The sequence below is a fragment of the Eschrichtius robustus genome, chromosome 1, assembly GCF_028021215.1.
Source record: "Eschrichtius robustus isolate mEscRob2 chromosome 1, mEscRob2.pri, whole genome shotgun sequence".
Classification (NCBI taxonomy): Eukaryota; Metazoa; Chordata; class Mammalia; order Artiodactyla; family Eschrichtiidae; genus Eschrichtius; species Eschrichtius robustus.
Genome location: NC_090824.1, coordinates 134,642,753 through 134,670,046, shown reverse-complemented (window position 1 = coordinate 134,670,046; position 27,294 = coordinate 134,642,753). Strand labels below are relative to the sequence as shown.

General features: G+C 55.3%; 1 protein-coding gene across 1 annotated transcript in view; it reads right to left on the bottom strand.

Annotated features, from left to right (window-relative positions):
- CCDC33 (coiled-coil domain containing 33) overlaps positions 1-27,294 on the bottom strand; it is a 116,113-nt gene that overhangs the window by 77,317 nt on the left and 11,502 nt on the right. The window contains 4 exon segments of the mRNA XM_068541939.1: positions 375-426; positions 6,711-6,950; positions 7,272-7,480; positions 14,222-14,341. Coding sequence (XP_068398040.1) covers positions 375-426; positions 6,711-6,950; positions 7,272-7,480; positions 14,222-14,341 — 621 coding nt within the window.

Sequence of the window (27,294 nt, the reverse complement as noted above, 5' to 3'; positions counted from 1 at the left end):
CTCCCTCTCAGGCAGAGACACTCATGTCATCCCAGGCCCAGGGAACGCCAGGCCTCTCTCCTCGGCTGCCCTGCCTGCCCGGGTGACCAAGGCACCAGAGGATGAGGGTGGGGGTGGAAGAGGAGGTAGACACCTCGCCTGTCTGACTTCCTGCCCCCTGCCAGGTCAGGGCTTCCCAGCAGGCGCCTGAGTGCACATTCCCCATCTTGATCCTCTTCTCGAGGTTCTGTTTGGTGGGTTGGTGGGAGGAGGCCTCTGGACAGGGCAGCTGTGCAGTGCCCACCTGGCTGATCTCTCCTTTAACTTTCATCTCCCCAAGCTTCTGGCCCAGCTACCCGGCTCCGAACCTTTTCAGTGGGGTACACACGCGCCACCGTCTTCTGCGGCGGCCACTGTGTGCAGGGCCCCGGGCAGGGCACTTGGGAGCTGGGCATGGGGCAGGGCAGGGGGTGGTGAGGGGTTTCAGGCCTGCAAGCCCTCAAGGTCCTGCAGGGTCAGGCTGTCCCAGGCGAGGTGGGAGCTTGGGCCTTCTGCATCCCAGCACATCCCACAGGTATCTGGGATGTGTCCCTGAGATCCTGAGCCATCAAACAGTTCAGTGAGAGAGTTAATGCTTCTTCTGTTGAGGAGGTTATTATATCAGGGCTGTAAGCGGTGCTGCTGCATTAACTGCAGCAATCATGGGTGAGGACTCATCTCAGAGCGCCTTGGCAGGGGGAGCCACACCACACACCCGGGGGGGAGAAGCGTCGTGCACAAATGGCACCCCAGGGTGGGAAGCAGAAATGGCGTCCACGCCAGCCCTTGGCCCCCACCCCCAGATGCCCCCAAAGAGAGTGTGGGGCAGGCGAGTCGGCCCAGAAGCTCAGAGCCAATGTGCCCCATGTGTTAGCAGCCCCAGCCTTGATCCTTCCCAGCCCAGCCTGTTCCTCTCTTCCAGGAAGCCCTCTGGGACCCCCTGGCCCTCACTGCTCCCTCTCTCCTCTTGACTTGAGTGACACAGTGGCCTGGATCTTTCCTTCTAATCATTACAGCCCTACTCCTGTGGACACCCATTCTTGTGGGAGTCCTGTATCCAAGCTCCAGGGGTCAACTTAGGATTCCCCTCTGCTTCAACTGAGAGGCAGTACGACATGGTGATGATGACAACGGGGTCCCCGGAGTTAGACCACTTGGGTTCCAAATCCCAGCTCTAACTCTTAAGTAGCTGTGTGACTTTGGGCGAGGTTCATAACCTCGCTGTGCTTTACTTCCTTCATCTGTGAAATGGGGACGGTAATGCAGGGTTGTTGCGGGCATGAAATGAATTAATATGTGTAAAGTACCTGAGACATTGTTAGATACCATGAGAGTGTTAATAATAATAATAGTAGTAGTAGTAATAATAATAATAATTTTAATTGCCCCAGGTCTGGTGTCTCCCTATCTTGATCCCCAGCTCTGGGTCTGCAACTGGAGGTCTCTGGCAGAGGCAGAGGTAAGGTAAGTCACAGCAGAGAATACACAGAAAGAGTACAGGCTTTGGAGTCACACTGACTGGTTTCCAGCCCACAGTTCTCTTCTGGCCAGGTCCCCTCCCCTCTCTGAGCCTCAGTTTCCTCTTCTGTAAGTAGTACCTCCCTCCGAGGGTTGGTTATAAGGACTGGGAAGAAAGCATGTTAAGCTCTGGCACACAGAAGGCCCCATTCATGTTATCCCCTCATTTGTGATACAAAACAACCTGGGTGTGTCCAAAGCCACCTGACTGAGGGCAGCGTGAAGGGGAAAGGGATGCACTGAGGGAGGGCTGAGGTGAGAAGGGGTGTGCTGCCCAGAGAGCCGGAGTGATGGAGCCCACCAGACTCGGTGCCCACCCAGACACAGGCATCACCTCCCCACGCCTGCAAAGCGGGTCCCTCTGGCCCAGGGCTGTGCGGGAGGCCGCCAGGCTGGAGAGAACAAGGCAGTGAGGTTGGCGGGTGATGGAGCCCAGCCTGCCCACGCTCCTCAGGTCCCTTCCTCCCAGCTCTGTGACCTCTGCTAACAGAGGGGTGCGACCTGGACCCCTCCACCTGCCACTCTGCTCTGGTTCCCCCTCTGACAGCCGCCCCCAAGGTCAGAGGCCTCAGAGCTCTCAGCAGCCTCCCACCAGCTCCCATTCCACCTGCTCTGCTCATTCTCCACACCTCCCTTCCTCTGGGAAGCAGGAACTGGGCTCCACAGAGGACAGAGGGCAGAGCGCAGCAGAAAGGCAGAAGCACTAAGCGGAGACTGTTGCAATGATGCATGTGAGGAGGATGTCAGACCTTCTACACCCGAACAGCAAGCTTGCTCCTGCAGGGCACGTGGTGTTTGCATCCCTGGGGGCTTCCCGGTGCAAGGAGAGGACAGACTCGGGGGTGAGCGATGGACTTAAGTCGCAGCAGTGCAGTGACACAATTCAGGTTGGAACCCAGGACCCCAACTTGCCAGCCTGTCTTCCACTCTCCTGATGTCTTCAGCCCCTTGTCCCCTCCCCTGGGCATCTGGCAGGAGGAATTCCAGGTGGAAAGAGACAGGGAAGGGCAATGGACAAGGCTAAGGGAGGCTGCTGGTGCTGACTTCGCTCAGGCATAGAAAGAGTTAAGCAAGCACTTCTCTCAACACACACCACAGAGGTCGGACAGGGCTAGGTGAGCAGGGAAGAAATAACTCTGTAGGGGTGAGGCCCCAGGGGAAAGAGGGAGGCTTTTAGCAGGTGGAGGGAGGCTGTCAGAGTAATGGCTTTTCCTGGCACAGCTGACTCCTCTGGGCCTTGATGCTATTCTAGAAACGAGAGCTAGAGGGGCCTCTGATTCCTCACAGAATTGGAGAAGGGAAGCAGCTCACTCCCTGCTCTCAGCCCCCATTCTGTGCCCTTTGCTGGCACAAGAGAAGCTGAGTTCTAGGGTCCCCCAGGCCTCTGATGGAGCTCGGGTCTCCCAGTGCAGTCTCAGAACCCAGGGGGCCTCTCTGGGACCTGCCTCCACAGAGCCGCCTGCAAGCCTGAGATCCTCCCTCCCTGTCCCTAAAGCCCTGGCCTGGCTCCAGCAGGGGCCCGGGAGGAGCTGCCAGGTGCTGCCCGCTGTCCTGAGGCTCAGACTTATTCCAGCCGTGGGAGCAGGGCAGCCACCCCAGGATGGAACCGGGGTTGGGCTCAGAGGCACAGTGCGGTAGTCCTGGGTCCAAAGGTGCAGGCAATGCAACCCCCGCCTCAACCCCGCCCACCCCTCAGGGCACTGGAGGGGTGCGTGTATGTTTGACAAACTCCAGCCAGGCCCGAGCACAGCTGTGAGTGGGAGGGGAGAAGGACTCGGCTTTCCTTCTGTGAGGTCAGAACTAAGGGGAACATGTTGTCTGGTTCCCAGGGGCTGCGGCGGTGAGTGGAGGTGAGCACTGGAAACGCACAGGATGTTGATGGAGAAAGAGGGCAAGCTCCTGAGGTACTCCCCACCCTCCACTGTCCTCTGAATGCCCCCTAGGGCACACACCTCACGGGTGGAACCTGTGTGCCACTGTCCCTGTGTCCAGGACGTCTCCCCTCACTCCTCTTCTTCCCCTCCCCCATTACAAGCGCATATGTGCGTGCACGGATATGTGCGGACATACACACACATACACATGCACAGGATGCCCCAGAGAGGTTTGTGTGCCACACTGTACCCGATCTCTGTACCCAGCCCCCAGTCTACCAGCCCTCAAGCTGCCTCCGTGGTCTCTAAGCCCACCTCCTGCTCTGCCCGTCCTCTTGGTCTTCCACATTCCTCAAAGCATCAGAGCACGAACAACTGTCAAGGTCTGGCCTCCTCCTGGGCAGGGCTTTGGAAGGATGCAGGCCACCTGTCTTGTCCTGAGAGCCAATCCCAGGGCAGCCCCTGGGAGATCATGGGAAAGGGGAGCACCCCAATTTGGGTCTGTTCTGGCTGCTGGGGTCCTGGCTGGGCAGGCTCCTGAATCCTGAAAGACCAGAGGGATATTCCCAGAAGCCCTGGGGAAAGAGGTGGTTGGGTAGATAGAGAAGGATATGACGGAGGGCAGAACATTTAGGTGGATGGGTGGCAGAACAAGAGGTCTTGTGACCTTTTGACCTGTCCTCCACAGCCCTGCTGCTCTCTCACAGGGAAACTTAGAGGGAGGTGGGGGAACAGGTTCAGATTAAGATTCCTGCAGGCCTAGCACAGGGAGATCAGCTCGGTGCTTTGTGACCACCTAGAGGGGTGGGATAGGGAGGGTGGGAGGGAGGGAGACGCAAGAGGGAAGAGATATGAGGATATATGTATATGTATAGCTGATTCACTTTGTTATAAAGCAGAAACTAACACACCATTGTAAAGCAATTATACTCCAATAAAGATATTTAAAAAAAAAAAAAAAAAAGATTCCTGCCAGCCAGATGCTGGTGTGTCATGATTGGGCCTTATCCTGTCCTGAGGAGGCAGGGCAATTCCGCTCTACCTGGACCCTCCATGCAGGTCTCTGAGCCAGGAAGGCCAGCCTCCCTCATCCTCCTGAAGTCTAAGAGGCATCCAGACTCCCAGGTCACAGGCCTACCTCTATCCCTGGAAGGCACAGAAAAACCCCACGACCTCCTCCTCCCCCAGAGGCCCAGCCTTGTGCAACAGGGACAAGATAGGAGACTTGGCCTCTGCAGAGATGGTCATCTGAACAGGCTGGTCAAAGGCTGGATTCTTGTGTTGCTGACCCTGCCTGGGCTGGACCAGGGAAAGAATGTTTCCTGGAGGAAGCAGGGTTTGAATAGATGGAAAGGAGGACCTTCCCAGTCGGAGGATAGAGCCTGAGGCTCAGAGGGGCCATGGGCAGCTCTGGGGAGGGGCTGGCTGGTCCATCTAGGGTGGGTGGGTTGGGAGCATGGGTTGGAGTAGTCAGAGAGGAAAGCGAGGCTTGTGGTCCTCCCTTACCTCATTCCCTCTCCAGCCCCTTCTCTCCACACCGAAACGCGTCATCCTCTGAGGCCAGACAGGCAGGAGGGAAAACCCCTGGCCGTCACAAGGCCAGAGGATAGCTGGGCATAGCTGGGCAAGAAGATGCGGCCTGAGGCTCCATGAAGGAGGAGCTGAGATCTGAGGCAGGGAGTGTCTGGTCTGAAGCTCCCTTCTCTCGCCTCTCCCACTTCACCAGACAACAGCCCATCCATGGCACCCCCCCACTCCATGATTGCCTCTCCCCAGCCCCCAGTGCATCTGGTCCTTGTGGGTTTTGAGCTCTTGGGAGGCTGCCACTTAAAGGCATGAGCGGGGCTGCTATTCTCAGCAAAGTGATGGGCTCTCATCCTGGGTTTCATTTATTAATTGGACTCAAATGAACCATCACTAATTGTTGATGGTGCTACACCACTACAGGCGGGCCTCAATTTAGAGAACTGAGGTGTAACGGGGGTGTAAACCGGAGGCCAGCCATCTCCGCAACCACATGGGTGTGGCTCCTCCCCTGCACTTTCCTGCAGGGAGCGGGGACTGCTCTAGAAATCAGAAACGGCACATTCCAAGAAACTCTGAGATGAGCACTCTGGCAAAGGGAAAAATCTTTCTGTAAAACCCAGAATGCTCCCCACATCTCTACCCACACATCATCTGAAATAGTCCTGCTGTTCTCAGGGGAGCCCCTTCTGGTCAACAGGCACCCCTCCGCATGGCATCTCAGAAAGGCAGCAGGGCAAGGGTAGTCTTTCCATATGGTCCAGGGGAAAACCAGAGCCCACAGAGCTTTGTGACTGGTCCAAAGTCAGACTCAAGCCCCAGTCTGTCAGGCACTGTCACATCCTTTATCCTCTCCAGGGGAGAATTTCCTTGTTTTCCAGAGAGCCCTTCTTTTCTCTGTTGAGGCAGGAGATGGTACGGGGCCAAGAAGGGCCCCTGCCTGTGCCATCTGCCAGCCTTTTGAATATCTAGCTGTGGCCTACCCTGTGGCCTAGCTTGGTGGGGGGACCTGGGAGCCATCTTCTGAGGCGGAGGAGAGAGGGTCCAGCTGTCAGTCAACACCATAGCCCTAGGGGATGGAAGGACAGTCCCCTTGACAGGGGACAGCCCTGGGTGGGACAACCCTGTGAGATCCACCATGACTTGGAATTCTTCTTGATAGGTCACTCTGAACATCCCCTCTTCTGAGTATCCCCTTTCTCATGGATGCAGCTTTAGAGCAGGAGGAATGTGGGCAGACATACAGGTGAACTTCCCAACCTCAGAAGAATGACTTGAGACGCAGAGCCCAACCTCCTGCCCCCTTCCAAGAGACAGCCTCCCTGAGGGGTCCTGGTACCCAAGTTCTCGGGCCTGGAACCTGCTCAGCTGCCTTCTGCCTTGGGAGACTGTGGGCGTAGGACAAGTGAGCAGTGTCTACCACCGCTCCCCTCCTCCCACTAGACTGTGAGCTCCTGGAGGACAGGGATTTGCCTTGTCCTGCTGTAGCTGTTCCCGGCTCCCAGGCTGGGCACAGTGGGACCCAGCAAGTGTTTGCTGAGTGAAGGAAGGGGTGACAGACCCTTGGAAAACCACGTGGAGACAGAGGTAGTCCCTCCTCTCCAGCTCTGCTAGGCCAGCCCCCAGTCCGGACTGCTGGGACCCCGCTTTAAACGGTGGCATCTCCTCAGTACCGCCCTGGAAGCAGCTCTTGGGCTGGGAGGAAGGTTCAGATTCCAAATTCTAGTCCAAACACATGTCCTCAAAAGGAGGGAAGCAGAGCCCAGCTGTGGGGACTGGGGCCCCTTGAGATTCTGGGGCCTTGGGGCCTTGAGACCCTCGGTCCAGCCTGGGTCCTGGCCTCTCTGTCCCCGCCCGGGGCCCTGCGGCTGGATCCTGGGTCTGGTCCTCCTGGCCACACTGACCACCCTGATTGCCCGCAGCTGTAGTCACGGTCCGGCCGCGCAGGCCCTGCTTTTGAACATCCACAGAACGCCGCAGCATGCACACGGCACTCTCCACAGGCCCTGGGGCTGCCTGGGAAGCCAGAAAATGAGAGAAGGGGGGGAGGAAGAGGGGCTGATGGGGGCCACCACTCCCTCCCCTCCCTCGGGGCGAGCCGCACCTCTAACTCTACCTTGGCGGGAGCAGGGAAGGAGGAGGCCACAGCCTGCCCTGCCCAGAGATAAAACCACCGCTCAGCCTTCGGAGCGTTCCCGGGCCAGGCAGACTGGATTAGCGCTCAGGCGCATGGGTTGTGGGTCTGAGTCCCGGCTGTGCTGCCTGCTGACTGTGCAGGATCATCCTTTAAAAATCTCTCAGCTCAGCTCCTCCCGATAATCGCTCTCCGTAACTCACAGGTTTCTGGATGGACGAGAAGGCCAGTTTGGGGAAGGCTGAGTCTGGGGTGGAGTGTACACTCACCGGTGGGCCCAGGGGCTGGAGCTTAGGAGAAAGGCCTGAGCTGGATCTAGACATTCTGGAGCCTTCAGAATAGGGGTTGGGGTGGGTAGCCGGGGGTGAGGGAGATCTCCCAGGAGAGTAGAGATCCAGGGGAGAGTCGGGGACTGAGCGGGAGCACGGGCATTCACAGGGCACAGGGAGAAAGGAGCCCACAGAGGAGTGGGCAGAGAGAGGAGGGGGAATCAGGATGGGAGTGTCCTGGAAGCAAAGAAAGGAGGGGCTTCAAGAAGGGGGGCTGCCTCTCAGACTCCTATAAATGATGAGCAGCCGTGGGGAAGTATCTGGCCCCTGGGAGAGGAGGACAGTCGGTGAAGCTGGCTGTGGAGGTTGAGTCTGAGCCGGCTGAGGGTTCAGGAGGGGAAGACAAGGAGGTGAGACTCAGATCCAGCCGAGAAGAGGTGTTCGTTCTGCCCGTAAAAAGTGGTTGATTTCACATAACAATCTGGATTTCTGGCTTCTCTTGAAAAATTGAGAGCACCGATAACCCAAGCCTGCATTCCTCCCTCCTTGGCAGAAATCAGCGGGGGTGCCTGGGGGCTGCTCTCAATGAGCCAATGCCCTCAAGTTTGCCAGTGGATTCAGCTCTCTACTGCATCATACACCCGGCTGACTTCAGTGTTTATTAACTGGCTTGGGCCTTGAAGGCACTGACCGTGCCATCCCTGGCCATTCCTTCTGTGGAATCTCACTGTGTGTGTAGGGATGGGAACAGACAGATATGGGGAGAGCACAAGGGCAGAAGGAGCTGAATTGGAACCCGAACACCGGCTCCCTGGCCAGTGGCCTCCCTCTCTCTTCGATAGATGCTAGACCATGGGGCATGTGACCCTGAAGCCCGTAGGGGCCAGGCAAGGGCAGAGCGAAGCCAGACCGAGCCTGGAGGGGGCACCAAGCCTCCTGGCTGCTCATGGTGTCCTGGGAGGGAGGAGGAACCCCGTCAGCAGCAGCTTTGTCCATGCTCAGAAATAAGCAGACCAGACAGCCTATGTCTAATGCAATGAGGACACCAGGAAGGCCCCCACTGGCTTGCCTCATTTCCTGAAATCTCCCCGCTAATACTTGCTTCTTTTGGTAAGCATTGTCCTTTTGGGCTGCTCCTCCAGGATTCCAGCAGTCCTGGTAGAGAGCTCAGGCTTTGGGGGTTTGAATAAATGTTTCGGCATGAGAAGACCTCAGGGGCCCTTGGCAGAGGTGATGGGGGAACATCTGGAAAGAATCCTGCGGCTTCAGTCTGGCTGGGGGTCTCGGGCCAGCCTCCTTTTAAGCACTGATGACAGCTGTGTTTATAGCCCTGGGACATGGGGACGTTCTCACTGAACAAAAATTCTGAGGCTCTGAGCCTCAAGGGACTGACGTCATTTGGAACAGGTGCAGGTAGGTCAGGCCACGCCGTAGGCAGGAGGCCCTGCATGGAAGATAAGACCCAGGATTCTCAGGGCCTTCTCTACCACGTGGCTTCTCCCACAGGCATCCTGCTGGGAAGGAAGGAGGCTTGGCCTCTGCCAGAGCAAGTGGCCGGTTGTCAGATGGGGACAGTCATCTTCATCTGCTCCACTCCCACTGGCCAGCCATGTGATCTTCGTCAAGTGCCTTCACTGCCCTGGGCCTTGGCCTCCTTGGCTATCACATGGGGCTAATGCAACCTGCCTCCCAGGGCTGCTTTATTAGAGCCAGAGTGCCTGGAGACCCAGGCTCTGAGTGAGCTCAGTGTGGGACTCACCAGCAAATGGGGGCTGCTTTTCACTCCTGGTGCTGTCCCATGACCACTGTCACTGTGAGTGTTATTGTTATTTTTGCGAGTCCAACCCTCTGGCAGCTGAGAGAATCTCCCAGGCCACCTGTGGTTCATACCGGACCTCCACCTACTTCACCCAAATTCCTGCCCTCTGGGGCCCTTGGCCAAGGCCCACAGCCAAATAAGGGAAAGTGTGAGCAGGCAGGTCCCAGGAGGGGTCTTCAGACTGGTCACTGGATCTTCTCTGCAAGTCTGGGTTAGGACCCTGATGCCAACATCCCCTTCCAAGGGCAACAGCTATGTGAAGATCAAGGCAGAGAGTGAGGTGGAAAGAGCTTTTGGGTTTTGGAATCCTGGATCCTGGATTGGGTACCCACTAGCTCTGTGACTTTGGGCAAGTCACAAAAATGTTCTGAGCCTTAGTAACCTCATGTATAAAATGAGGACATGGGCAAGTCACAAAAATGCTCTGAGCCTTAGTAACCTCATGTATAAAATGAGGACAATGTTATCTAGTTCATGGGACGGAGTGATGATTAAATGATATCACACACACACACACACACACACACACACACACACACCCCTAGTGCATTTGACAGGTATCTGGTAGACACTTGAAAAATATAACCTTCTTTAACCTTCCTTTCTTACTAGGACCCCTGACAAAACTGCCCTACTTTCAATATCTTCTTCAGTTAGTCGCCAGGGTCAGGCTCAGTCTGGGGCCAGGGTCAGGGCTCTCAGGCTTATCCAAGAAAGGAAGCAGCCCTTCCCCTCCCAGTACTGGCTCTGTCCCTGCTCATTAGCTCTGGGCAGCAGGCAGTCAGAGAAGCAGCTGCCAACTGGCAGCCCAGCCATCCAGCCTTTGGCCAAGGGTCAGAACCCCACAGGCCGTCTCCTGGCTGGCCCCTTCTCCACACTCTGCCTGCTGGGGTACTCCCCACCTGTCAGGGCCACTGCCTTCCTGATCCCTGCTGTGCTCTGACAGACAAGTCTCTCTGTGCCAAGCTGGGAGGCAGGTGCTGGGCACTTCTCAGGCCCCAGAGCCTTGAGCCAGGCCCAGACCACTCGGGGGAGACCCTGGGCCTGGCCACTAACCCAGCAGACCTGGGTGTGGAATCTGTTGGGCAGTACAACTGGGGCTCTTGTTGCCTCTAAGGAACTGAGTCTGTTTCCCAGGCCAGAGCACAAACCAGCCTGGCAAGCCTGCGACAGCGTGGAGGCCAAGCCTTATATCCTGGCCATGGGAAGGCCAAGACTCAGAGAGGGGCAGCGACTCCCCCGAGGTCACACAGGGAATCAGGGGCTGTGGGCCAGACTCTGGGTTTTCCTGATTCCATTCTGGCTTCTCTCCACTGACCTGTGGTTTCTTCTGCTAGGTCTCACGTGCCCACTGTGACTCTTACTAAGGATATCCCCTCTCCCTGTGTGATACTTTAGACCTGTCAGCATCTCCCGGATGGTGGTCTGGCTCCACCATCTCTTCAGCCCATTGGGACAGGTTCCCAGGTGAGGTATTCAGCATCGAAAGGTAAAGTAACTTTCCCAAAGTCACAGGGAACGCTCAAAACATGACCAGATTCATTCATTCATCTGTTTATTCATTCATTCAACAATTATTAATTGAGAACTTCCTATGTTTCAGAGTCTGTGTTGAAAGTAGGGATAGGATGGTGAAGGAAACAGACCTGGTGGTTGCTCGTGGAACTAGTGGGGCACAATGGGATGAGGCACTGATGAAGAAGAAGCCAAGAATCACATCAAAGCACATAAAACACGTGCAACTGCAGCTGCAACACTGGAGAAGTACACAGTCCCATGGAGGCATGTAATGGGGGAGGATTAGGCCTGAGCTGGGAGGTCAGGAGGGCTTCCTTGAGGAGGTGATGACTGAGCTGAGATCCGACGAGGGGAGGGGAAGAGAGAATGTTCTGGGGGAGGGAGAGTGCAAAGGCCTGGGGTGGGAGGGAAGAGGGTCTGCTCAGAGCATTGAGAGATGTTTGTCCATCAGGTGTGGCTGGAGCAGAGAGAGGGAGGTGGGGTCATGCTGCTGGGGAGCTGGAGGGGCTGACAAAGACCCAGCCATACTGGGCCTAGAACCCTCTTTACCCTGAGAGCAATGTGAAGGGTTCAAAGAATGGGTTCCTCTGGTACTATGGCACCACAGTATCGAATGGTAACCTGCCTTTGAAGGGGGTTTGAAGAGGGGCAATATTAGATGTACCAAGAGCAGAACAGTGCAGTAACCTAAGGTGGTGGCGCTGGCAGAGAGAAGTGGATAAATTCAAGATCGGAGAGGAACTGACACGACTTGGCAATGGATTGGATGGGGGCAAAAGAATGTGATTACTGATGCCAGGATGCAGATGAGCTCAGACGAAGAGAGAGTACAGAGAGATAAGAGAGACCTAGGGTTGAAACCCGGGACAGGCCAACATTTAGTTCCAGGTAGAAGTGTTGAAGAGGTCCACATAGAAGAATATAAGAGTAGGGCATCTTGGAAGCCAAGAAAAGCAAGGGCTGCCAACAGAATCAGTGGTCATGAGGGGTTAATGCCACTGAGAGACCATGAAAGATGAGATACCCATTGGAAGGAGAGCTAGGCATGATGATCTCTGGTGACTTCAGAGACAGCTATTTCAGTGGAGAAGTGGGGTCAGGTTGGAAGCAAGTCAATGGCTTAGCTGGAAAGAGGCAGAACCAACCACAAAATGAACCAAGTGGACCTGTTGGTCTGTCATAGTCGCCACTGGAGGACACACCCTATTACTAGATTGGCTCAAGGCTAGAGCCTGCATGGTGGAGGGAAGTGGCTACACCCTAAACTAGGGAGGCCCCATCTTGGACCTGAACCCTATTCTGCTCCTCACTAATGGGTTGAGTAAGTGGCTTTGGGGCACCCTCAGTCCTGTGCTTCAACCATCCCCCACCTTGGGGCCCCACAATGGGCCTGCCTGCTGAGGATGCAACACCCCAGAGAGGAGGAGGGAACTAGGCAGAGACAAGAAGCTCCAGGACCCCATTCCCAGTCTGAGGTGAGACAAATGGGATGGAAGAAAGTAGGAAACTAAGCCAGGAGACAGAGCTGAGGACACCAAAACACAGACAACAAAAAGATGAGAAAAAAATGCTTTGAAAGACTATAAAATTATATATATATTCAATATATATTATGTAATATGATTTATTAGTATTTAATATATATATAGTATATAATATATTTTGAGCATTGAAATATTCATTGTGAGAAAAATGAAAACTTTGGTGGATTTGCTTATGCCTATTATATGCTTTGTTACTGTGTATTTGGAATCAGACATGGTGGAGGGGCGGATATCATATCCTTTCCAGGGGTTAGGGCTTCTGAGGGTCTCGGTCCTCCCTCTGGGGTTCCTGCCTCGGGCTGGGGGCTCGCACTGAAAGCCCTTTTCAGGTCCTGACAGCTGGGCCTTCTTTCTCAGAAGCCCTCCCTTCTGCTTTCATTTGCATCTCATTAGCACCTCCTCTGCTGGTGGCAGCTCAGCCGCCCGGAGCCCTGGAACGCAGGCTGCAGGCTCGCCTAGGCCCTGCTCCCTGCCCCCTCTCTGGGTGGAGATGGGTGCAGCGATGCCCTCCCCCGCCCCACCAACCCCTCCACACCCCTCACCCAGGCTCCGCGGCTTGGCTCCCGCTGCGCGTTCCCATGGCAACCGGGTGATGGCGCAGGTCGCGGTGGCTCTGTCGAGGAGCCACGGGCCGCCCAACTCCCCGCCCCACCGCCCAAGCTGGATTGGTGATAGGCGGGGCCTCAATCTCCCGAGATGATCGGCGATAATTGGTTTATGGAAATAGCTGAGGGGAGAAGGCGAGCTCCCTGCCAAGCCTGCTCTCAGCCACCTGTCCTTCTTCACCACAGAAATGGAGTCGGGGGAGGGGAGGGCCGTGGAGCTGGGCAGGGGAAATGGGGCTTTCGAGACAAGCGTTTCACCTGTTGGGCTCCAGCACCTCATCTATCCCACTTTCACTGTGTGTGTGTGTGTTGGGGAGGGGTTGTTGTCATAGTAACCTGGGGTGTTTTCATCAGTGCTCCTTGACCCCTAAGTGTGCTCAGGCCTATACCCGGCATATTGTTGGGGAAATGGAGAGGGAGACATGGGATCTGTCCGTGGGAGCCCCAGTTTAGGGGACAGAGGAGCAGCACATAACTTCATTTATATAAAGTACGTCAGACCAGTGTTGCCACTGCTGTCCGTCTGCAAAGGAGGGAGAGCTCAACTTGGACGGGCGCCTGGAGGAGGAGGCTCACAAGCAAGGCTTTGAAAGTGGATTTCGGCAGATGTTGGCGCAGGCACTCCCCAAAGGAAATGTGGACAAAGCCTGTAGGCAGGAACTGAATGCTGCTGGTATTGGTAGAGGAGGGGAGGGGTAGGTAGCTTGGTGGGGAGGCCCCAGTGGCTCCCAGTGTCTACAGAAGGGGCTAAGGGATGGCAAGCTCATGGGAGGGGATTACTGCACGGGGCTTTATAATCAAGACTCAGTAGATGTCCAACATCCATATAGAAGCTTGGCTGGATGGAGACTCTGTCACCCCTGATACCCTTCCAGGAGAAGTGAGGCCCAGGAAGTGGGAAGTGGACATGGCATGGCAGGCCTCGCTCGGATACCGGGCTGTGAGAAGTGTGTACCCTGACTCCGGCTGGTTGGAGGGGAGCGTGCATTAAAGGATCAGAAGGAACTAGGGAAGCCCCTGTAATAGAAAAGACTGGAGAAGTGGTGGGGGCCAAGGAGGAGGATGGTCTTGAGGATCCTACCCCAGGACTGGGCATGGTAAGATGGGGCACTCAGAGGCTGGGAGAGCAGCCCTTAGGCCTGCTCCTTCCTTTGACCATCACCTCCCACTGAGTCCAGCCCAGGCCTCTGCATCCAGGGGCCCTGCCCCACTGAGGTCGATTTGTGGCCAAACACTGGTCAGCTGGTTGTGGGATCACGGAGTGGCTCTTCCCTCCTTCCACAGCCCTTTGGGTGCTCATATCCCAAATATCCATACCCTGGTTTCTGCTCCAGCTTGGACACCATCCCCTGCCCTCACTCTCACCCAGCTACTTACACTACCACATAGCTCAGATGCCATCCTTGGAGGCAGCAAGGTTGGTGGCCCCATGGAGAGTGACTGTGATGACCTCCTTATCAGAGGGAGACGGGTGGCTGATGACAGAGTCCACATTCTGGGAGGTATTCGTGGGCTCCTCTGGGCCCTCGGTGACCTGTGGGGAAAGCCAGGGCTGAGCGCCTCTTCCAGTGTGGTCACCTCCCTTTACTGCCTCCCTATAACTCTAGCCCCCTCTCGGTTCCCCTCCGAGTGGCTGTTTCCCTCTGTCATCCCCACAGCCAGTCTGGAACTACAGGGGCAGTCAACTTTGACCCCGTTTTCTCCCTACCTCTGTCCCCCACTCCACACCTCTGTCTCCCTCTTGCTTCCTCCAGTCCTGGATCTATCACTTCCTGCAGAACGAGACAGGCCACTTCACCTTTCAAGTCCAGTCCCACCTCTAAGCCTTTGCTTTTGCTGGTATCCTTGCCTGTAATTTCTAAATCCTGCCCTACTTTTGAGGTTCTAGCAATTGGCCCTCTTTGCTCCTGCAACCTCACCCCAGGCCAGCTGTCACCTCAGGTCCCTCCTGTGCACAGCGCTTTATAGTTTACAAAGCCTCTCCACATCCATGGAGTCACCCAAAGCATTAAAGAGGGATGAATGAATGTGTCTTTCCCAGATGCCATCGTCTACCCAGAAAACCCTGCGGACCAGGAAGGAGGAGAGGTGCCTGCCTGCACACGGGGCCTCCTAGGCTGCTTGCCCCAAGCAGACATACGTGCAGGGGCTCAGCATCTTGTGGACTCACACGCTGGAAAGCAGAACCCTGAGCCAAGGCAGCGAAGTGGGAAAGGGAGGGAGCTTACCAAGGCCCAGGGCAGGCTCAGTTTGACTCTGGAGGCAATGGGGAATCCAGGGAGGGTAGCAGAGTCCAGGTATGGACATGGGGCTGCTGCGGTTGAGGTGTCCTGTCCTCCCTCGGCACTGGCTGCCTGGCTCTCATTCCCAGGCCCGGGGGTTGACACAGTTGACCCAGATTAAGCCTCATCTGGCAGGAGGCCACCCCCCCCACCTTCTGTCCCTCCCGGTGATTAATCAGCACCAGCTGATGTGAGAGGCCCTCCTGGCCCTGGGAGAGAAGCAGTGGACCTCTTCAGGTTGGAGATGGGGCCCTGGGGGAGGGCATCACTGGGGGCTGACCCTCTTATCTGGGAAGCTTGGCCTGTCAGTCCTGCATTTCAGGGCAGGCTGTGGCAGGGGTGGGGGAGTCCTCAGAGCGGGAAGAGTCCACGGAGACCATAGAGAACGATGTGAGACAGAGGCCCAGAGAAGAGGAGGGCCTGGTCCGAGGCAGGCTTTGTGCTGGTGGCAGCCCCAGCAGGCTGGGTCCCCTGACTCCGTCCTGATGAGCACTGAGTGTCTGGAGGGCTGGCTTTAAACCAGCTCTACCTCTCACCACGGCGGGACCCAAAGCCAGCTGTGCTCTGAGAATCGGTTTCCCCAATGGAACGATGAGTGCTTAAACCAGACCGTCTGGAACTTGCCCTGCTTCCTCTGTGAGGGTCCAGGTTCCCCATACACTTCTCCCCCTTTGAGCCTGGGCGTCCCGGGCACATTTGCTTCTGACTCTGGGAAGCCTCCGGGCCGAGGCAAAGGGAAGAGCTTTTTATGGCTGTTATTTCATGCAGTTCCCTGTGCTACTCCAATCTGTCGGCATCTCCTGCCAGCTCTACCTTCAAACCATGTCTAGAATCTGACCTCTTCTCACCATCTCCACTTGGGTCCAAGACATGGAATTCCTACTTGCATCCTCATTGCTTTCTCTTTTCTGTTTGTTCTGGCCCTCCCTCTGCCCTGCCCCATCTCACGGAACAGCCAGAGTGATCCTCTACAAATTTCAATCAGACCACATCACTTCTCTGCTCAAAATCCTGCAGTAGCTCCTTGTTTCACACACAGCCTCACTGTGGCCTGTAAGGACTATACACTCTGGTCCAGGAAACTGACCTCGTCTCATCCCTGGGCCCCTTGCCCACTCACTCCAGCCACACTGGCCTTCTAGTGGTTTCTCGCACCCACCAAGCTGGCTCTTGCCTCCCAGCCTTTGCTCTGGCTGACCCTTCTGCCTGGACTGCTCTTCCCTACATGTCCATCTCTGTGGCTTGTTCCTTCACTTCCTGCACGTCTGACTCTTTCTCAGAAAGACCTTCATGGCACAGGCTGTGGTCCTTGCCTAACAAGATGACTAATTAGGAGGTGAGAACACCACCTCCCTCCCCAGCCCCAGAAGTGCCAGCCCTACAGAGACTCTCCTTCCCTTTCTCTGGCTGAGGAGCCCCTCCCCCAACCCAGGACTCAGCAGAAGCCATCACCATCTGCAGAGGTGTTGAAAGCTGCCCCCTCCTCCCCTATTCCTCTGCCAGGCCAGGGCGGGAGGAGGAGGAGGCAGGTCAGTACTCAGAAGGAACGTCTGCCAGGTGGAGGGGGAAAGAAGGAGAAGCAGCCACAGAGCCACCCCCTACCCACATAGATCAGTGTTCCACCCTCACCGCACACCCCGTAACACACTCACTCCCCAGCAGGTTTGATCTGGTTTGGTGATATAGGAGCAAGACGAGCAGCCTAGGGGTCGAGAGACTTAGGTTTCAGCCCAGCTATGCCCCCAACTCTCTAGGTGACCTCTCTGAGCCTTAATTTTCGCACCTGGTCAATGGGGATATCTGGAACGGTTTGTAAGTCAGCCTTCCTAATAACTGGCCTGAGGTTCTTGCATTGAGGTCAGGAGAGATGACTAATGTCCCTCCCACTCCCAGATTCCCAGGAACTGCCTAAGATAGTAGCTCCAGCCCCCTGATTGCTGTGATGAGCTCCCTAGGGCCCCAGAAGTGAGGGCCCAGCCGCATGGCAGTTGCCCAAAGGCTCTCAGTGACTCCCTGGCAGCCCCAAGTCCAGCCAGGCATTTGGCAGACCAGGCCATGAGTGGTGCCTCATCTACGTCCTCTGCATCCTCTGCACCCTCTATGTCCTTTGTGCCTCCCCTCTGGGACAACTGTCCGGGAAATAAAGCTTGCAGGGGGTTTGGCAAGAACTGCTCATGCTTCACCTTTGGGCATGAGGCCAGCTGCCGGGCTGGCGCCTCCTGGTGAGGCCTGCAGGCGTGTGTCTGCTGGGCAGGCTGGGCCCAGGGCCAGGGAGGCCTGGGGCCAAGTAGGAGACCTCGAGGGGGGACAGTGGGCCAACTTTTCTGCCTTCCCCTCTATCCTGCCTATGTCTGGATGGGAATCTGCAGGCTTCCCTCAGGCGTGTGCCTGCATCAGGAGTGATGTCCTCTCCACGCCCCGCCCATCCCAGGCCTACATTGGAGACTTCAGGGAACAGAAAATGTACAAGCTGGGTTACATGTGGGGGAGTGAACTGTGGGTGATGACGAAACTAAGTATGAGGTCCTACAAACCCATCTGTAGGGGTGACATGAGCCCGAGGAAGGGAATTCACTTCCCCCGAAGACACCTCCTGCAGGCCAGGAGCAGAGCTGGATACCTACACACCACTGGTTTACTCCCTGTTAACTCATGCAGCACTGCTATGGTGCAGAAATCAGTGGGCAGTATTTCTAGGCAGAGGTTTGGCTGGTTTACCACCACCCAAGGCCACTCAGCCGGTACTGGCAGGGCAGGGTTATGATTCCAAAGCACAGCTCTCTCAGCTGCTCCACTGGGGCCTGGCATGTGGGAAGGCTCAGAAGTTGCTAATTCCAATGTCTTACCCTCCAGACAGCCCACCTTGCCCTCAGTAAGCCAGGATTAGCCAGCAGATGTCCTGAGGGACCTGTGACTGCCCATCACTCAGGGCATTTGGGGATATGTGTGCTGGGGGGAGGGGACAAGGTGGGAGGCAGTAGGAAGATTGTACCAGCAGTGAAGGAGTTAATGGTCTATTGGGAAGGGACTTAAATTGGTTCTCCTGAGGGGACAGATGGAAGAAGACAGTCTCCTCCACCCTTCCCTGGCCACAACTCTGCCCCAGCAATCTGGGAGGCCATGGGAAGCAAGGAAGCCAAGTTCCACCCTCCAGGATGCCCCTGGATCTGAAAGCCATGCCACTGGAGAGGCTCTGATGGTGGCCAGAGGAGGGGGCACTGGGCTGGGAACAGTCATTTGGGCTAATTCACTCCAGGGGCCTCTGTTTCCCCAGCTGTATCACCAGGGCTTCGAGTTGAAAATGGTCCCTCATGTTCCTTCTCGTTTCAGCATCTAAACTTGCCTGGGAGCTATGATGGCCATGGTGAGGCCCTTCTATAGGTGAGGAAACAGGCTCAGGGGCACAAAAGCCCCTGCACCAAAGCACACAGCTTAGCTCACAGGCACAGAACCGGAAATGGAACCAGGGTCCGTCCACCTCCACTTCCTGCTGTCTCGTCTCTCCTCTCTCACCAGCCGTTCTTTGTATGTGACGTGCTTTCTCTGGGCCACAATGTATACACTCTAAAGCTCATAACCCGAGTAGCTAGTAGTAGCACATGGTACTAACAATAGGAGTTGTGGTGTTTGGAGCAGTAGAGGCTTTTCAAAAGGACACAGAAGTCAAAAATCATAAAGAAAAGGATTGATATGATTACATTAAAAAATCCATACCGGGGCTTCCCTGGTGGCTCAGTGGTTAAGAATCCACCTGCCAATGCAGGGGACACGGGTTTCAGCCCTGGTCCCGGAAGATCCCACATGCCTCAGAGCAACTAAGCCCATGCACCACAACTACTGAGCCTGCGCTCTAGAGCCCGCGAGCCACAACTTCTGAGTCCACGTGCCACAACTACTGAAGCCCACGCGCCTAGAGCCCGAGCTCCGCAACAAGAGAAGCCACCACAATGAGAAGCCCATGCACCGCAATGAAGAGTAGCCCCTGATTGCCGCAACTAGAGAAAGCCGCACGCAGCAACGAAAAAATATTTTTTGGTGCGCAGCCAAAAAATAATAAATAAATAAATTTATAAAAAAAAAATCCATGCCAACTTCTATAATGGTTCAAAATTCACCACAATACATTAAAAATAAAAGACAAACTGGAGGGAATATCTGTAGTATATATAAAAGGATGGATATCCCTAATACACAAAGAACACTGAAACCTGTAAACATTACCATAACAAAAAAGACATGAATGGAGGACTCACAAAGAAATACTAATATGTGATTAATATGTGACATGTAATTATGTACATTATGAACATCCTTATAGGGGATTCTACCCAGCTATCAAAAATGTTTCCCAAAGCTATGAATCAAATAAAACAAATCTGGCTCCTTCTCAGGGCTCCCATGCACCCTCCTTGGATCCCCGAATCCAGTTGGGTGGGCAGGTGGGAATGAGCTTCTGGAACCAGCTGGCAGCTTAGGGCCCCCAGGTCAGGCCGACTGGGTACCTGGTCCCACGTGTGTGACATTCCGGAAGGAGGCTTAAAGCAGGAGGGTGGAGTCAAGAGGAGGAGCCAGCTGTGGGTAGAGAACACAAGGAACCAGAGACACCAAAGTCAAGGGTCATAAAGTAGAAACTGCACTGGGGTCTCAGTACCCTTAGCTGTTTGGTTTATTTGACCTAAGAGTGTAACTGCAAAGAGGGTGTTCCCTAGTTAGCAACTACCTGTGTACCTTTGGCAAGTGACACAGCAAAGGGCATGGGTTCAGCTTTGCCAGTTAGCACAAGTAAGGGTCGTGCTGCTCTGTCACTGCTATTTATTAAGCACCTATTATGTGTCAGGCACTGTTCTGAGTACTGGGAATAGAGCAGTGATGGAAACAGACAAAAATCCGTTCTCTCCAGACCTTGGAGCATTTGTGGCCGGGGGAGAGGGCTGGGCCAGGGCTGGGAGACGGTGGAGCAGTGGGGCATGGGCACTGCCAGGGCAGCAACATGGGAATCTCCTGGGGGATCTTGGAGGATGATGGTGAGCCATCGCAATAGGCTCTCTGAGCCTCTGTGACCCCCCAGCAACAAGAGGACAAAAACTCCTTTCCAGGCTGTGTGTATGTGTGTGTGTGTGGGGTGATATACCCAGTTCAAGCTACGTTTCTCTCTGGGTCACAGGGAGATGGGCAGAAATCACCAGATTGAGTTGATGACACCTGCAGGCACACCGCATTTCAGATCCCACGTGTTCCAGGAGTATAGGACACCTCACCGGGAAGAGCCACAGAGCCTACCTCCTTCCCCATCTCACAGCTGTGAACACTGAGGCCCAGAGAAAGGAAGCTTCTGTCATGATTCAGGAGCAAACAAAACAAGGGACTTTTTGAAGGAGAGATGAGCTCTTGCAGGTGCATGCCCCATGCCCCCAGGCCTCACCTTTTTCTTTTTCCGTACCATCCTCTTGGGGGCAGGAGTGTTTGGCCTTGTTTGCCAATCTTGGGGACCAGTACTTGGTATTGCTGGGTGATCAGTCCTGCTCAGACAGCTGGCCTGGGTACCTTGGAGTCTTTGGGGGTGGCGCACAGTATGGAGCGTTAGTGTGGTCTCAGGGGTGACAGACACCGGCTCTGGGACCTGGGCAGGGGGAAGGGGGAGGGCAAGGGTCTGGCGCTTTCTCAGCAGGGAGACATTCTGCGAGCTGAGGCGATGTGTGGGCTCTGGGCCATGGCCAGCTGGGCAGGGGTCAGCAACTGGGCAATCAGCTCTTGGCACCCCCAGAAGGTAAAGTTAGGGGTGGACCTCTCTCTGTCCAGACCTGGAAAAGCAGTGAGCTTTTCCACCCACTTGGGTCACCTGGGCAACACTGTGTGAGATCACAGGGCAGGGCAGAAGTCACACAGACACCTGTCAGGTGCAGTGGCGGGGGAGTCCGAAGCCCTTCCCCCTATTCCCGGGGCTGTGTCCTGCCTGCTCTCCGGCATTCAGTCCTCATCCTTCCTGCTCTGGGTACCCCAAAGAGCCCATCAACCAAGATTCACCAGCGGTCCTATGTGCCCAGTCACATGCTGACCACACTGCAGGAAAGGAGGAGACCCAGACACTGCCTGCTAGGAAGTTGCAGCTTGGTTGGAAAAACAGCTATTTCTGTTCGTGAACCTGCCGCCATCCTGCCTCTTCGGATGCCTATAGCCTTCTGTTTGTTTAATAGTAATAAACACAAAGTTCAGGAGAATGGTCTCCTCTTGGAGGGTGTGTGGGAAGATGGGGGAGAGAACAGGAAATAAGTAGATGTGGTATTGTAACGTTGTCCCCTTAGATTGGGTGGTCAGTTAAGAGGTGTTCATTATATTATTGAAAATAAATGATAAATAACTAAAGAGGGCTATGTACGGGTCAACAATTGTTCTAGAGTATGGACCAAAGATTATGACTGATCCAATTCTGAGCTCTACAAGAAATTATTACATAAATAACGACTCTTTTTTTTTTTTTGAGCACTTACCACATGCCGGGCACGGTTCTGCCACTGTGAGATGGCAGAATGAGGAGTGACTGGCCCTTGGCATGGGGGTGGGGTCTGCTCCATGGGGAGACGAGGTGTGAACTGGCCTCAAAGGATGATCTATACGGGGTGGGGTTGAGAGATGTCTGGAAGACCCCCGTGGCCTGCCCCATTCTTCTGCCGGCTGCTTTAGACACCATACGGAGGGTTCTTCCCATTTTCCTTGGTTTGGGGGCCAAGAGCAGGCCTACCCTGGCAGCAGAAAAGCTGAGGACTCACCTTTGATTAAAACTGAAAGGTCACCAGCCAAGGTCACCCAGATGGTTGGGGACACACGCTGTGAGTCCCACTTCCAGGTTTCTCCCCGCCCAGGCCTGGGCTGACACTGTCACAATCTAGCATGCGTGGAGAAGTCCTCAGGGGTGGTTCCCCAGTCTCCCTAGAGAGCCTCCCCCTTCCACTCAGTCCCAAACGCTTTGGCAGCAAGTCGTGGTGGCGGGAGGGGACCAGAGCTACTCCAGTGTCTACAGGGGCCGTTTGTGGCTCAGTTCAGGGCCCTGCAGCAGGGCTGGGAGAGGCCAGCAGGGCTCTTAGGGAGCAAACATTAAGGAGGCACTTGGCTCTCGGGGCTATGTGAGTATTCCTGCCATCACACCTCCTTAAGTTCTGCACCCTAACTGCCTTGCCTGCCCTGCCCTGCAGCTCCCTACTAGCATCTGAGCTTTCTACAGCTGCAGCTCCCAGCCCGTCAGCCTTCCTGCCTGGGAAGAGGATAATGCAATTGGGCACTGGTTCCAGGCCGTCTGGCTCCAGAGCCCTAGTGAGCCCTGAGCCCTGCACACTCAGCAACCAATGGAAAGAGGGCCTTCCCACCGCCTCACTCGTTGGCTGCCCGGCTCCCTGGACCAAGGGCCCCTGGGACACTCACTCCTGTGCTACACTAACCTTCCCTCCAGAGCTGCTTACTCCTCACCAGTGAGACGACCATCAGCCTGGGGACTGGATGTGGCTCTCCTACCTAACAACGCTACGAACCCCATCGCCCCTCCCGCGCGTGCTGTTCTACCTGCCTCATTGCCCTTTCCCAGTAAGGGGAACTCCGCCTCCCCCAGCCAAGGGAAATGAACCTGCCCCCCAGATGTCCAGAAGCCCTTCTGCTCCCCTGCCCAGGGGACCAGCCCCAAGCTTTGATGACTCAAGGAGATTCCCCTGTTAGGGGAAGCAGGTAATGATTGATCTCACAGCTAATAAGTAACCCTACCCAACCCCTCCCCTCAGGAGAGAACACTTGGTGCTGCATCATTCGGTAGGGCCAGGGGTTAAACACAGCCATTAGGGAGCCCACAGTCACTGCGCACTGGATCTGAGGCTGGCTCTTGGGGATGGAGGGGTCCTGCTTCTTCCGCTGGCTTTGCACTGGGCTTGCTGGGCAGCGGGAAGAGCCTACCCCTCCGCCTCCCCCATTCTTTCACCACCACTACCCCACCCCCATCACTTTCTCTCCATTTCTTTTGGGCAGCTGATTTGGGCTTCTGGGAAAGGGAAGGGATAGATGAGGGGGAAATTTAGTGTGATTTTTGTAGCAAATAGCAGCCGATAGCTGTGTGATCTTGGTTCACATACTAACCCTCTCTGAGCTTTGGTTCCCTTCTTTATACAGTGGGGAAATCAGGCAGCTATGAGGACTGAAGGAGACAATGCAGGTCAAGCCCTTAGTGCTGATACTCATTTAAGTTCTCCAGAAATGTTCGCTCTTTTCCCTGCTAAACAACTTTGGACTTGGCAGGTTGTCCCCAGAAGAAATGGGCCAGAAAAGTGATAAATGTCTGCAGGGTGCAGTCTCCCCCCAGCGCCTGAGCCTTCACCCCTGCCTCAGATATTCCAGCCTCCCTTTTCTCTTCCCCAGACCCACTCTGTTCCCAGCTTCCAAGCCCATGCCCACAGCCACCTTTCTCCAGGCAGCCCCCTCGCCAGAAATCTCTTCTCCCCTCCTACCTAAATCCAATTTATCCTCAGGGTCCAGCTCAAGACATTTCATCCAGGAAGCCTTCCTGACCCCCCTTCTCTCCTGCTCTGAACAGTCCTCTGTCCACGGTAACACCTGCCTGTGCCTGTGTTTGTGAGTTCACTCCCGATAGGAAATAAACCTGAGGTCAAGTGCCTGCCCCTCCCCGAGTTATTGGCAATTGTCAGCCAAGGCAGCTCCTTTAGAGGGTCTCTACGCTCCAAATGCCACTTCCCCTCAGCACCAGCCGTGCATACAGCAGGCGCTCACTCATTGGCTGAAGGATGGCAGACTCCAGGAGGGCCCCCTCCTCTGATTACAGTGGTGAATCCACAGCCTGCTAGGTTAGGATCATCAGGGGCTGCTCTGACCTCACATCAGCTAAGGCTCAACCTGGGAGTTTCTGCAGAGAGATTTGGGGGTGAGTAGCGGAGGACTGGCTCTGCCTTGTGCTTCAATTTCATCTCCCACTGGGGCCCCTGGGGGCCAGTTCACACCCTACCCCTTAAGGCACTGGGCAGAGTTTGAGCTTAAGTCACTGCAGCCAGAGCTCTGCTGGGGGCACCCGGGAGCCCCTCTCTCTGTGGTTCCCTCCAGCCTGTCCTCCTTCCTGCCCTTAGTCCCCCCCACACCAAAGAAGCAGCCCAAGGACAGGGCCACTGGCTTCCTCTGAGAGTGTTCCAACTGGGGAGCAGGTGAGTGTGGTAGGAGGGTCCTCTCCCGTCACCTGTGGTGCTGGGCGGCTCCCATTTGTACCGTACATCCGTTCTCCCTCTTCTCCACCCTGCGCTGTGCCCAGGAGGCTGACCCATGTGGCTACTTCAGTGGGTTCTGGTTGGGTTGGGTTTACGGGAGGGCCATCAGGGAGCTAGGAAGATCCTCCTGGCTGGTTCTCTGCGTTGGCTGGTCCCTCTCCCCAGGGCCACCCTGCCTGGCAGGCAGCACTCTCCATACAGCTGCCCCGCCGTGTCATCATTCCTCCTCTTGCCTGTTCAGGTCGAAGAGACAGTGAGGGCTCCTCTCACTTACTAGCCCCCAGGGGACTACACTGTCCCTCTTCTTTTTCCTAAACATCACCCTCAACTTTGCAAATAGCCCCTCTAATAAATTCCCCTCAAATGACAGAATTTGAATGCCTTCTTTTTCTTACAAGGCCCCCAGCTGATGCACCTGCTGAGTGAGCCCCTCTTTGTGGGCCTGAGCGCTCATCTGATAAATACCCTGGTACTGCCGCCGTTCTCATCACCTCCACATCTTCACACCCTGCTAACGATGAGTGAGCTCTTTGTGTCAGGCGCTGTGCCCAGAGTTTACCTCACTGTCTCATTTCATCCTCACATTCACAGCCCCAGGAGTTATTGTTTTTACTCCATTTTAAAGAAGAGGAAACAGATGCTCTGAGAAATGAAGGGACTTGTCTAAACTTTGAAGCAACAGAGTTGGGATCCGAATGCAGATCTGCTGGCTCCAAAGCCTGTGGTCATAACCACCAAAGCATATTGCTTTTTCCTTTACTCCCAGGGCAAGGGGTCACATCTCTCCATCCTTCACTCCTAAAACTGGGACAACACGTAAAAGGTCAAGCTCAGAGATGAAAACACCTGACCTCTTGAATGGGACCAGAGAGATGCTCTGTGACAGCGCTGTCCACAGACACCAAGAGTCAAAGGAGAGAGAGGTGGGGCATCCTGGAGGCCCACTGGGCACGGCTGGGCCAGGCCGCTGTAAACCAGGGCAGAAGCTGGGGTGTCCAGAGGAGGCCATTCTATCCAGCACAAATGGGTGGCAGTGTTGTTTGGTGGAGTCCTGGTGCTTGGGGGCTATGCCTGGGATCACTAATGGGAGCTTGCTCCCAGTTCCAGCTAAGCCCCTTCAATGCAGCCTGTCTGCTGTCTGGGTGGTGGATCCTGGAGGCACTGGGGGGCTGCCCTCTGACCTTCCTCTGGTGCCCTACTATGCAGAGGTGACCAGGATCTGCTCAGTCAGTGGCTGCTGGGCCTAATGCATGTGCCTCCATCATGGCGCACTTGATAGTCCCAAACTTGTCACTGCGCCTCGTTTCTGTCCCTCAGGAGTGACCAGCCTGGCCCAGCACCATCACACTGGGCAGCAAAAAACACCATCAACCGGCTTGGAATCCGCCAAGCGAGGCTTTAACTGTGGCTCCTCCAGCCCCAGCAGCAAGCATTTGCACAAGTCCTTTGACCAGCTCGGGCCTCAATTCCTCATCTGCAAAGCAGCAAGGAAAATCTACCTTGCAGGGGTGCGGTGAGGATCAGGTGAGAGAATGGATGCCTGGCACATGGCAGGTGGCCCAGAAAACCGAGCTTCCCCCATGTTTACGCCAGTTTGTGCCAATCCGGAGCCCCTGCGGCCCCAGCTGTGCAACGGGAGACTTGGGGTGATTGTTATGGATATGCTGTTCTCCTTGTTGGCTGACACCTTGTCCCTTAGCTCAGTGGGCATGTTTATTGATCACCACATTGAAGGAGTCCTCTCAGCATTGGTAACCAGAGCTCTAGTTTGGGGCAGCCCAGGTCCCATCATCGTGCCATGAATCACTTTGCTAAAGAAGCAACGTGGCTTTTGGGCATTTTTCTTTTGCAAAATCAATAACTCGTTAACAAAGGACTGAATAAAGGGGTAAGCAGGGAAGGCCACCTGCCATTCCCTTCCATCAGGAGCGGGCGGAAGAGGGACCCTGCCTATGTCGAGTGGGGGTCCACTCAGGGCAGAGAGGCCTGGGGGGGCAGTAGGCTCAACCAGTTCCCTCACCCCAACTCTTCTGACCCACAAGTCTGACCAAGTTCCTCCTCTGCTTTGATAAACACTTCGGTAGGCCCCACTGCTCTCAGGAGAGATGCTGACCCTCTCAGGAGCCTCATGGTCGGCTCGCCCCAGCCCCTCCAGCCTCATTGCTGCCGATCCCTGCCTCACACCCACGCTGCAGCCACACTACACGTCTGCGGTCCCCTGAAAGGGCTCTGTTCTCTCCAGCCTCCTGGCCTTCACCTAAGCTCTGCCTGGACTGTGCTCCCTCTACCAGCCTGAATAATTCATCGTGTTTCTTCAAGACACAAATGGAACAACCTCCAGCAAATCTTCCCTGAAACCTTCCCCCACTGCCCCCACTTCCACCCAGGGGCATCAGATCCATAGCCCCTGGGCCTCCCCCTGGCCTGGCTCATGACCCACTATTGACTTTTCTGGGAGAGGGTCTGTCTCCTCTGAGGGTAGAGACTGTGCCTGGTGATGCCTTGTCCCCAAGGCCCAGGTTGTTGCCTGGTACAGAATTGGTGTCAGGTGGGTGCTCATTGAATGAGTGAGGGATGACGTTAGCATCAGATGCTTTCCTCCTCCCTGCTAGTTCCCCAGATGCCCCCACTTCAGCCTGGGACAGTGATGCCTGCTCCCCAAATAGCCCTCTCTCTTGCAGAGAACAAGCCCTCAGGGGCCTTCTTCCCCTACTCGGGCAGGAATATTTGGTGTGAACCTCATAAGAAGAGCCAACAATTAACAAGCGCTTGTTATGTGCCAGGCACTATTCTATGCATTTGACATTTGTTAACTCGGTGCTCACAACTGCATGTGAGGTAGGTACAACTGTAACCCCCTTTTACAGATGGGAAAACAGAGGCAGTACCAGGAGCTGAACAGCCAAGCTTAGACCCAGGCCATGTGGCTGTAGAGCCTGCA